General features: G+C 48.3%; 1 protein-coding gene across 1 annotated transcript in view; it reads left to right on the top strand.

The window, feature by feature from the left end:
- The first annotated feature begins 7,182 nt into the window (after positions 1 to 7,182).
- The window catches only part of MAML3 (mastermind like transcriptional coactivator 3), a 427,361-nt gene continuing 422,085 nt past the window's right edge, over positions 7,183 to 12,458 (top strand). The window contains exon 1 of the mRNA XM_060012073.2: positions 7,183 to 8,648. Coding sequence (XP_059868056.1) covers positions 8,175 to 8,648 — 474 coding nt within the window. The 5' untranslated portion in view covers positions 7,183 to 8,174. The remainder of the gene's footprint in view (positions 8,649 to 12,458) is intronic.

The following is a 12,458-nucleotide window of genomic DNA, read 5'->3' as shown; positions in this document are numbered from 1 at the left end:
GGCCGCGATAGTGAGAGGCCCGCGCACCACGATGAAGAGTGGCCCCCGCTTGCCGCAACTAGAGAAAGCCCTCGCACAGAAACGAAGACCCAACACAGCCAAAAATAAATAAATAAATTTAAATTATTAAAAAAAAAAAGATGGTGGAGTTACATCTTTCTCAGGCGTGTAGTTGTAATCACCTTAAAACCCTTACACCATCCATGAAGTGAAATAAATATACATGGTGTATTACATTCCTCCACTGATTCTGAGCAACTTCCCTCCCTCCCTTTTTCATTTCTGAGCACAGAAGAAAGAGATGGAATATACATATACACACAAAACTGAGAGCATGTAGTTGAACTCATGTTAGAGCACATTTGGGCCAATTCTAGTTTACGTACCTCCTAGGGTTGTTGGGATTATGACATTGGTTAACACAGGAAAAGCCTTGCCTAATATCTGACCATGGCCATGGGTGTACAATAAACATGAGCCATTCCCCTTGCTGACAGACAGCTGATGCTCTGAGAGAATCTGTAAGAGGCTGGCTCTACTCCATTTGCCTTTCTTCCACCCCTGCACCTCTCTAAGCCAATTTATAGATTACCTCAAACCCCTGAGAAACAGCATTTTGAAAAAATAAGCCACACCTGACTATGATTTTCTTCTACTGCATTCAAATAGTTTCTACAGAATGGTAGTGCAGTTTTCCTCTCCTCGGGACTACTGTTGAGGACTGGTCACAACTCCCTTTCCCATTTTGTAATTTTGGTAAACTGAACCATTCACTCTTTCATTTACTCATGCTCTCTAACGCAGTTACCGAGCTCTGTCACGGCCAGGCCCTGTGTTAGGTCCAAAGACTAATAGAACACAAGCGAGAGACCGACAAGTAGATCGACAATTATAATATAATGTGATAGTATAAGTGCCAAGATAGAGAACTGCACATCATTTTCAGAGCACCAAGAAGGTGACTAACCCAGAGTTGGGGCTGAGGCAAGCCTGGCCAAAGACAGCCTCCTGGAAGAATTTCTCCTTAGCTGAAACCCTCCTAAGCATTGCAGCAAGAGCCTTCTGTTAAAGTGAGATCTGGGTAAAAGTCAGTGATCTTAATTTCATAGAAATGTAGACCCTTAAAATTAGAAGGAAACTTAGGGACCTTCTTCTAATGTCGTGTTTCTTCAATAGTGTGTGTGCTCTGGGGGTCAGAGAGCCTGGATTCAAGTTCAGACTCTGCCACTGTTCATCTCTGGTTTGGGGAAAGTTCCTTAAGCTTTCTGTGCCTCAGTTTCTTCACCAGTGAAGTGGGGGCCTAATAACAGAACCTGCAATAGAGCGAGTTTTCAGTGACTGTTGACCATTAAAATTATATCCTAGGCCATTGCTGATCACCAGTAAAGGTTTACTACAAAAAAGTACAGTTTTTCAGTTCTTTGATTATTTGTTAAATAATTTTTTTGAAGTTAACAATCTGGCTGCTGATAGGCCTCAATAAATAAGAGATTTTATAAATACTTTCCCCAAATTTCAGAGGTCTTCAACGTCTTACATGGAAGCCAGACCTTGTTCAAGGCAGATGCCTTGTTATCTCAAACTACTTAGCACTGGGAATAGAGGCACATGTGAAATAGAACGAAAGGCTTTTAAAAAATTTGTCTGCCATGGACTTTAGATAACTTTCTCCTAATAACCATAAAACTATTATATACATATTAAGATACATGAACAAGAAAATAAACACCATTAATTCACATTCCTCTCAAATTTATGACCTGGTCTAGAGCTAAGTAAACGCTTTTGTAATTAAAAAGTGAAAATTAATCACATAAGCGAGTCTTTTTTTTTTTTTTTTGGCTGAGTTGGGTCTTTGTTGCTGTGCGTGGGCGGGCTTTCTCTAGTTGTGGCGAGCAGGGGCTACTCTTCGTTGTGGTGTGTGGGCTTCTCATTGCGGTGGCTTCTCTTGTTGCGGAGCACGGGCTCTAGGCGCACAGGCTTCAGTAGTTGCAGCACGCGGGCTCAGTAGTTGTGGCATATGGGTTTAGTTGCTCTGCGGCATGTGGGATCTTCCCGGACCAGGGACTGAACCTGTGTCCCTTGCATTGGCAGGTAAATTCTTAACCACTGCGCCACCAGGGAAGTCTGTGTAAATAGGGTCTTGTTAGGAATATTTAAATACTTAAGGAAACAAACTTTTGAAACACCCCTTGTCCATGGGGATGTCACCTACATACAATTGGTTTACTAGGTAGAAGGAGCTCATTAAAGTAGCTCCAAGAGGCCAGTAATTGTTAGACTAGACAGAGTGCATGCCTCCAAAGTTATAAAACTCTAAATCTTTAAAGATATTACATAGTTAAGATTTTCAGTTAAATAACTACTGACCTTTCTCCCTAATAAGGAGGTTTTATTATACAGAGATAGACATTAACATGACACTCAAAGTACTAATGCTGAAAAAGTCTAGTCAAGTTCCCCCTTCTGGGATTTTTGCCTTTGTGTTGCTGCTTCCCTACTGCTTAAAGGTCAGAATTCAACACATCCAGTTAAGGTTAGGAAAGGGTCTTGAACCTGGGTGCTAGTGATTCTGGCAAAGCAGATGGTAAGGCGAGTGTGGTCTCTGTCACAGACTACCTGCCCAGGCAATTGTGAACTTAAGTAGATTTACAACTGCCTTCGATATTTAGTCTCTCCTACACAGAGCTTTCTAGAGTGTGTTTCATTCTGTGGGAGATAACAGGACTTTGGCACCGCTAGGCTAAACAAAGTTAAACATGCTTTGTTGAAAGATTTCTTGCGGCCTTCACCATGGTAATGAATCTTTGAGAGAGAGATGCCGTACAGATCATCTCCTAAACTTACTTGACTCAGAAACCTTTCTGGTGAAACACCTTACAGGACCAGGTTCTTCAGAACACGCTCTAGAAAACAGTGTTATTAATACATCTGCTGCATTGCCAAAGTAAAAAGTGTAATCAACTTGAATCCTTTCAATGGTAGCCTGGTCCCAAGGATATAGTCTAGGCTTCTGGATGGCCTTGCACGGTCTGGCTCTTGCTTTTCTCCCAGCCTTGGACTCCTTTCTAATCACACCCTCTCACACTCATGCTCCTGTGAGAGGAAACGAGTGTGGATTTGCTGAAACAATAGGTCTCAGAGCCTTGCTCCACTCTTTCCTAGCTCCCCACTTCATACCCCCGACCAACCTTAGCTTGGCTCATGTCTACCCAGTTTTGAGCATGAGTTCTGGAGAAGCCTGCTTAGACCTCCAAGCATGCACTTGAGGCCTCTTTTACGTGTTCCCGTACCCACTTCATATTAGTCCCTGCATCTACCGCCCTGAGTCTAGTTGGCCATCATTGAGGTTGGGACTGTGTTCTTCTTTTTTTTCTCTTTATTGAAGTATAGTTGATTTACAATATTGTGTTAGTTTCATGTGTACAGCAAAGTGATTCAGTTATACATATATATGTATATATCTATATTCTTGTTTTCAATTCTTTTTTATAGTTTATTACAAGGTATTGAATGTAGTCCCTGTGCTATATACAATAGGTCCTTGTGTTTGCCTATCTTATATGTGGTTACTGTGCATCTGCTAATCTCATACTCCCAATTTATCCTTCCCCTCTCCTGCCCCTTTGGTAACGATAAGTTTGTTTTTTGCAATAAGTTTGTTTTCTGTCTGTGAGTCTGTCTTTGTATTGTAAATAAGTTCATTTGTACTATTTTTTAGATTCCTCATAAAAGTGATATACTATGATATTTGTCTTTCTCTGTCTGACTTACCGCACTTAGTGTGATCATCTCCAGGTTCATAGGGACTGTGTTCTATACACTGTCATGCTGCATCCCCAGTGCCTACCACAGTGCCTGGCACACAGCAGACCATAACTATATTTGTGGAATTACTGAAGTGATAGCTCTCGTCAGATGGTTGAGGGCACACCCCACTGCTGCTAGTAATTCAGGACTGCCTGGGTCCACTCTGTGGGCACATATAAAGGTTTGCTTACCTGTAGGTGGGCAGCAGGGGATTCCTATTCTCCCTTGGTCACCAAGTATTCTTTAGGGGACAATTAGGAAGCCAGTGCTATTGATCCACATTAATAGGGCTGCAGAAGTGGCACATACACTGGAGTTTCTACACAGAGACCTCCTTCTTGACTCTGAGACACTGAGCCCTATCAGATGGACATGGGAGGATGATGCAGAGTTGACCTAAAGAACAGGGAATCTGGTTCAACTTCTTAGAACTGCCAGCTTTGGCTTAGAGGCAGAGCCTCAGGACAACCTGGCACAGGTACTTCTTCATCCAGCCCTTCTTCTCTTTGGCATCCAGGGAGATATCATCAAAGTCTCGGGATACAACCACGTCATTTCTTTCTCGTCACTGCTACGGCATCTCAGATTTCTTCGCCATTCTAGAGCAATAGCACTCATGATGTGTCCAATAGCTCCCATCCGGCAGTTTGGCTTTCTAGCAGGCTCACATAAAAGATAAAGATGGTCGTGATACCAGGGTGCTTGGTAGGGAGAAGGGACTAAAATCGCTTCCCCAGAACATGGACTTCTCTATGACTTTCAAGGAGTACTTTACGATGGTGACCAGCAAAGCTGGCAACCTTAGAAGAAGATATCATGAGAATCTAGAAGTAGCCAGTATAAAAGCCTTTGCTTCTTCTAAAGTCACTGGAGTAGATGAACATCTCTAATTCAGGGTAACTTGCCTATATTGCTCAAGACTTAAGTCTTGTTCACTTCCTGCTTTTTTCTTCTAATCGTCCTGCACAGTTAGGATGGGGTTTCCGACCTCAAGTGTGTCACAGTGGAAGACTTACTGCACAGGTCAATTTCCTCAAAGACTCGCCCCCATTCGCCATCACACAGCTTCACAGTCCTTCTTTTCTCCGCATTTCGGTCTTGGAGCTCATGGCTGCCACTCCCACTATCTTGACGAGATACAAGATTGGTGCCTTGTGTGTGTGTGTGTGTGTGTGTGTACATATACCCATGAACAGTCAGCCAGCCTTTTTGTGTGTGTTGTAGTCCACTCATGCACTAAACTCGGGCAGCAAACTATACTGTGGCTGTGCAAGAGTAGCTCCACTTGTCTTCGGGGAGCTCTGGGGTAAAGCCACAAAATGTGATCCTCCACCTGCTCATGCCTCAAAGGGAAGGATGCAAATTGTTGTGTATTTTTGGCTTCCTTTCATCATAGGAGAGGTAAACAGCTCAATGCGAATGCACGTTGCTGCTATCGTTGGAATATTTTTTTCAGAATGACAAACTCTCAGTGAAAAGTTAAATTCTGAGGCATAGGAAAAAAGCTAGAATTAGAACCCAAGTCTCCAGACTGAAGACTCAATGCTCAAGACCCTCAAACTTGCTGCCTCTGTAAATCAAATTGCAGTCTTGTATGGGTGATATAGGTGCCATGGGGGAGGAGGGATAAGAATTAGACTCTAGTGCAGAGAGAGGAGAGTGAATGCAGAGTCATAGCTTCCTCTCTGCAGTGAAACCATATGTTTCCTGAATTAATACAGATATTATTTAGTGAACATGTGCAATAGACAAAGGCCACTTCGTGATGTCTTTTTCTTATGATTTCTTATAATTTTCTCTATGTTTTTAGAATCAGAACTGACTTTTTGCTATAGAACTCAGTTTAATTTCCTAACAGACTTGAAGGAGGGGCAGTTAGTTATGATCCACAAAGTTGTATGGTAACTAACTAGCCCTCTGAAAAAGTATGGCAACTTCAGTGAAAGATACTCTTTCACATTGGTTTCACTGCTTGGAGGTAACCTCACACCATGCCAATCAAGATTTTGCTGCCCATTTTACCAGATAATTCAATGGATATTAAAGATATAGTTCACCATATAGACCTGATTAATTGAAGAAAAATATAGCTTCTTATTGCTGACACTATGAGGTTAGAAATAGCATCCTATGCTAATCTGCAATGCCAAGAAATGAAGATGGTTTAAATCAGATCTCATGACTAATGCATGAGATCCGAAGTTCTTTTATTCCTGGCTATTTTAGAAAACTGAGGTGTATTTTTACCCAAAAAACTAATTCTATAAGATTTATTGAGATAATACAAAATGCCTTATTATTAACAGCTCACAATCAAGATTTTTGTCCTACTAATGATCACAGAAACAGTTTGTCCATTTTAATTTTTTCAAAATTACGTATTTGCAATGGGTTAAGTCCAGATTCAAGGATATTATATTTGATCCTTAGTTGTTGTTAGTGGGGTTTTTTTTTTTTTTGGATACTCAATATCTGGGGAGATGACAGAAAGTTTAGATTACTTTCTGTGGTTGTTCTTCCATTTTAATTGTACTTATTGTGAATTCACTTAAACAGAAATTGTTTTTGTTATGACAAACTGTGAAATACTGTGTTTTTCCTATAGTTCTAATCCATGAAATCTGCAATCTTTCCACTTGATTTACGAAGGACCCTTAATTACTGCTGTCATTAGCACCTAGTGTTCAAAACAGTCTTAAAATGTAGTGTTCGTCTCACCTCCAAGTCCCTGCTTGCTTTGTTTTAATTTTTTTCCAAGGGTAAGTAAAACAATAATTGCCCTAATAGCAACAATCATTATGTACAGCCAATTAAATAATATTCCAAGTTTTTTGTTGCCTGTTTCTTTTTGTTCATAATTTGGCATTTGTGTGTTAAGACTGGCCTAGAGTTTGAACAAGTGTCCACAAGCAGGGTTACTACTAGCGAGGACTTATTACCTGGGTTTTAAAAACAAGCCACTCATTTGTCTTCTTTCCATATGGATAGGGGTAACAGACAACTGCTGCGAAGCTTCAATGTTTCTGCCTGGTCATGCACAGTTCTGCAATATAATGTATAAACGTATAACAACAACTTTGGATCACTTCATACCTCGTTTGGAATAAGGAAATTAAATCCAGCCAGGCGCGTCCCCACGGTCGTCCGCGCGCACACACATACACACATATACACAGTCGCGCGCGCGCGCGCACACACACACACACACACACACACGCGCGCGCGCGCACGCGTCAAAAGTTGATTCATTCCCGAGATCCCCCAGAATCTTTCTTTTTCTCTTTTCTGGCAGCGCCGGCTTCCCAGTCCGGGTGGCAGTGAGGTTGGGGGCGTGGGAGGGGCGGGGAGGACGAGCAGAGGGAGGCGGGAGCCGGGAGCCGGGTGCCGGTGCGCGCCGCACCCGCTCCTGCCGGCGGAGAGTCCGCGCCGGGTTTTGTGCCGTGTCCCCGGGCTTGTCTCACGGCCTCCAGCCGCCGCCGCTGCCGTGTTTACTGAGCTCGCGCGTCCTGATATCACTCCGCTGGCATGGAGGAGGAGGAGGAGGTGGAGGAGCGAGAGGAGGAGGAGGCGGCGGCGGCGGCGGCGAGCAGTTGATCATTGTGATGGTGGCAGGAGCAGCGGCGGCAGCGGCAGCCCAGCCGAGCGTTAGGGGCTGCTCTCCGCGCGGCGTTTTGCAAAGGACTTCACCGATCTACTTTTGCAGTCGCCTCGGACTGTCCATGTGTTTACTTCCCCCAGCCCGAGGATTCGATATCTAGGTTCCTGTGAAATGCAACTGAGCAGCCAAAGTACTTTGAGAACACGGGGCGGCATAAACACCAAAACTTTTTTTGTGGAAGGAAAATGCAATAAGCAAGCTTGCCGTTTTCCGATGCGGTGTGGAGTGAGTGTGTGTCGCGCGTGTCCGCACTGGAGGCATATGCTTGTGTGTGTACATGGGGTGTGTTTTTCGGTACGTAGGGAGAAAATGCTTGCCAACCACCGGAAATCTCCTGGAATTTATTAGAAAATAATGGATTATAAAAAGAAGGCAGGCGAAGAACGGATCTTCCCTTGAGTTGCAACCCGATTTGCTGCTGGCTCAGTTTGTTGTGATTCTTTTTGTTGATAGGTGTCTGATGGTATTCTGATAACACCCCCCTTTTTTCCCCTCGAGCTTTACAGTTTAAAAAAAGGAAACAAAAAAAAAACCACCCCAAAATCTCTCCCCCTTTTTTTCGCCCGGTCGGGATCGCTGTTTCCATCCATGTGCTTGCGTCTCCCCCGCGTTCCACTTAAACTATTTTAATCCTTGGACCCAAGGAGGAGGCTGATAGGGGGTGGATAAAAAAAGTTCTTCCAAAATAGTGTGCCCGGGGAGCAGGATGGGGGATTTCGCAGCCCCCGCTGCTGCCGCGAATGGCAGTAGTATTTGCATCAACAGTAGCCTGAACAGCAGCCTCGGCGGGGCCGGGATCGGTGTGAATAATACTCCCAATAGTACTCCCGCTGCTCCGACTAGCAATCACCCGGCTGCCGGCTGCGGCGGCGGCGGCGGCTCCGGGGGCCCCGGCGGCGGCTCGGCGGCCGTCCCCAAGCACAGCACGGTGGTGGAGCGGCTCCGCCAGCGCATCGAGGGCTGCCGGCGGCACCACGTCAACTGCGAGAACAGGTACCAGCAGGCTCAGGTGGCGCAGCTGGAGCTGGAGCGCCGGGACACCGTGAGCCTCTACCAGCGGACCCTGGAGCAGAGGGCCAAGAAATCGGGCGCCGGCACGGGCAAGCAACAGCACCAGAGCAAACCCCAGCAAGATGCGGAGGCTGCCTCGGCGGAGCAGAGGAACCACACGCTGATCATGGTGAGGGCGCGCTGGCAGCGGGCACGGGGCGCGCGCGTGGGGGGGGGGGCGTGGAGCTTCTTACACGGGGGGCACGGGGATCTGATTTGCACGGCGGGCGAAGTGGGCTGAAGCCGAAGGGTTAACGTCAACTTTTGTGAGGTGAAAGCTGCCGTCGCCGCTACCTGTTCATCTGTCAGGGTTGTCAGATTTGGGGAAGAGGGGGCGAGAGGGGGAGAAGCCAGTCACGACTGCGAGGGGCGGAGGGAGCCTGGAGGAGCGTCGGAGTGAGGCCCTGGAAAAGTTTTACCCCCCTCTCCCTTTCTTAGATACCGATTTGAAAGAGGGAACCCAGAGTTGAAACCTCGCTCCTCCTCTTCACCGCTCCCCACCCCACCCCTCGCCTGGCCGCCTGGGCTCCCCAGACCGGTCCCCCTTCGCCCACCCCTCTCAGCACGTCCGCCGAGTGCAGGGAGAAATGGATGCTGTCGCAGATTCTGGGCGGGCACCAGGCCCTCGAACCTGGGGGGAGGAGGAGGGGGAGGAAGGGAGATGCTCTCGCCTCCTCTCCCCAGCTCACCCTCTTTGGGCTGAGAAAGTCTGAGAGTTTTGTGAATGAACTTTGAGGTGGGTGAGAAGCAAGCGAAGGTGGCTGCGCGCGCGCGCGAGCGTCCACGAGAGCGCGCGCGGATGCGCTCCCTCGCAGCTCGAGACCCCGGGCCGGCCCGGCAGGTGGAGCGGCTCCGAGGGTCGCGGCACTCGCCGGGGCTGGAGGGGAGAGCGACGCCCTGGGCTTGCGCGGAGAGTCCCCGCCACGCAACTTCGCCGGGCATTCTCTCCCCTCCTCCTCTTAAACTTGCTTGCACAGAGCTTTCTCCGCTGCTCTCCCGCCCCGCTCCCCGCCAACTTTCCGGGCCAGTCTGATAAGCCCGGAGGAGTGGAAGGTAGCGGGGAGGTGAAAGAGGCTTAAATGGCTGGGTGGGTGGGTTGGAGGTAGGAGGAGCAGCCAATGGCTTAACTTCTCCGGGAGGAAGGGGCAGTTCCCACCCCCTAACCCTGAGGGTAGAATCCTTTCTCCTATCTCCACTCTCCGGTTCTTTTGCTTTCCTTTCGTGGGGGGGAGCCGGAAGCTTGAGAAAGGTGTCTGCAGCCCCCTCCACCGCCGCACGGCCCGGATTTGGGCTGCGCGCGTGTGCGGAGTGGGGCGGGCGGTGGGAATCCGGGAGCGTAGCGGGGCCGCGCGCCTTCTCGCGTTTCCCCTGCAGACCGCACCTCGATCGGCGGCGCGGGAGGCCCTCTCGTTGTGCGGCTTATAACACGCGCACGTCCCCGGTCTGGGGGTCGTCGGCGTCGGAGGTGGTGCGGGTGCGGGCGCGGGCTTTCGCTGGGCGTTCCGTGACAAAGAGCCGGCTTGGGGGAGGGGAAGAGGAGAGGCCGCCGCGCTCACTCCCCACCCTCCCCACCTCCCCCCACCCCGCACGTGAAGAGGAACAATTTGTTTATCTTGGGCTTCAAGAATCCTTCCCTCCTCCCTGCTCTCCGAGGCCGCCCAGCCCCTCCTCCCTCCCCTCCCTCCTCGGCGCGATCCTGCCCAGTCCCGCCGGCAGCACCTTCCCTCCTCCCCTTCCTCGCCCCCCTCCGTACTCCTTTTCCTCCTCCCACCTTCCTCGAGCCCGCCTTCCCCCTCCCTTCTGGAACGCGGCCGTGGGGGAGGGAGCGGGACGCGCTTTGTCCGCCTCGCGGCCCGGCTCGCCCCGGAGGCCGCCCGGCAGGGAGGGGCGCTGCGCCCCGAGGCCCTGCCCCTCCCCCGCGGCCGCCCCCGCCCCGCGGGCCCGCGCTCCCCCCCCACCCCGCCCCCCCGCCTCCGAGCTAGCCCGGAGCGCGAAGAAGAGGCGGACTCGGTGGGGAGGGAGAACGACGGTCGTAGAGTCAGGGAGGGAGGTTCTCGCTTTACAAACAGGAAGCCGAAAGCCACTGACACACTGTAGCTTTTCTGATTGTACCCGGAGGCGGGGTCGGACCTGCATCTTGACTGTATCTCGCATGCCCTGCTGGTACCTATTTCTCTCCGGGTCCGCGCCGTCTCCCATTCCCCGCCCCCCCTTCGCGCTCTGCCACCGATGGGGAGACTCACTTCGTGAACCTGAGACAAGTAGTATTTGAAAGGCGCTGAGAATATCTTCGTTGCCTGCTCCACGCCCTCTTTTCCTGTGTTTGTACGCCCCACACGCTCGGATTGCGTAGGAACGGGCTTTTCGGGAGGCTCCAAAAATCTCAGTCCCACGGCCTCTCTCCCGACCTTTGGGGATGGAGGACTGTTGTGGCGTTACCTCGCCAGCTGACCAGCGCTGGAACAAAAAGCCGGTGCCCGGTCGCTTTTGATCGCGGGCGAGAGCAGTAGAGTTTGCGGCCGGAAAGTTTTAGCGTTTGGGTTGTGTTCTCTCGAGGGTGCCATGTCGGCCCTGGGAGGGTAGTGGGGGCACTCCGGGTGCGCGCGCCTGGGTTATGATACAACCGCAGGTGGGAGCAAACCCAGGGTCCTGAAGTTACCTGGAAGGAGGTAGCAAGCCCAAGCCAGAGCTTACTTTTGAAAATGCAAAAAGATAGTGCTTACTTGAGTGGATGAGACCGAAGCAGTAAATTTCATGGTGAATCCCAGTTCAGCAAGTTAACAAACTTGAAAAATGATTGCCTGACAATTACATTTTTCTATCAATTTTGTGAGAATAATGTAGCGTATCGATTATACCGATGTACAGGAGTATGTTCTACCTTTAACTGTATTTCATATATGCATCTCCCATTGATATAAGTGATCCAAGTATGTGTGATGAGTGTAATGAAATTAAACAGCCTTAAAACTTAAGCAAAGAGTTGCATGTGAATTCTAGGTACCACAAAAAAGAAAGGAAAAAAGTTAACGTCCTCCTCTACAAGTTATTTTTCCTTTAAAAATAGTTTAAAATTGTACATTGGCCCCTGAAATGAAAGAGTATTTTAACTTAGCCTGTGTGTGAGATAAAATCTTGAGAACAGGTTGCAGAAAACCACGTTAATCTTCCACTTTTGAATTCGCTGTTGGATTTTAGTTGGGCTCTGGGAGGGGGGCGGGGCACAGAGCAATTATAATTAGTTCTCAGATTGAGCTATTTGGAAACCCCTAAAGGAAAGCCATAATCAACCAGAGGCAAATAATAATGATGGTGATGATAAAAATAAAGATGAATAGGATTCTTTTCTGTTTTATTGCTATTGTTTACCTTCTGAGGGCCAGTATGTCCAAAGTACTAAATATTGATTAGTTCTCTTTCTGCTTGGCTTGGATTAAGAAGGCAGTCTAATCAAGGCTTTACCTCTTTTGATTTGTTTTCTTATACATTTACAAGCATAGGCATGAAAAGCAAACAAGCAAACCCAAAGCAGGGTGGGTGAGGTGAAATAGAAATCTTCCTTTGGCTTCAGGCTGCTGGGAGGGGCCTCAGTTTTGTGTGGGTCCGTAATAGCCCTGTTAGAGAGTGGATAGCCCAGGCCTGGGTTGGAAGCTACATTACTTCAGGTGAAAGGTAGTTTCTGGACATGTAGTCAAATGACTCTCCCCGCACACACTTTCTTTATTCAGAAGGGTCTCCCCCTCCTCCCCTCCAAAAGAGTCGTTGGTGAGAACTATTGATTTCACCTATTAGAGAATCTCGTTGAAAAGGTGTCTTCTCCCAAAATAGTTTTAATTTGTGGTAGCAGAATGAGACATTGTTCATTTTCTGTACTTAAACCTGAAGTCCTGGTTAAAATTTTAAGATAACTTCCAACTGACAGGTTCATTCTCAAGCCAAA

This window comes from Delphinus delphis, chromosome 5 (assembly GCF_949987515.2).
Source record: "Delphinus delphis chromosome 5, mDelDel1.2, whole genome shotgun sequence".
NCBI lineage: Eukaryota > Metazoa > Chordata > Mammalia > Artiodactyla > Delphinidae > Delphinus > Delphinus delphis.
The sequence above is the reverse complement of the archived record's forward strand: the minus strand, read 5'-3'. Positions and strand labels throughout refer to the sequence as shown.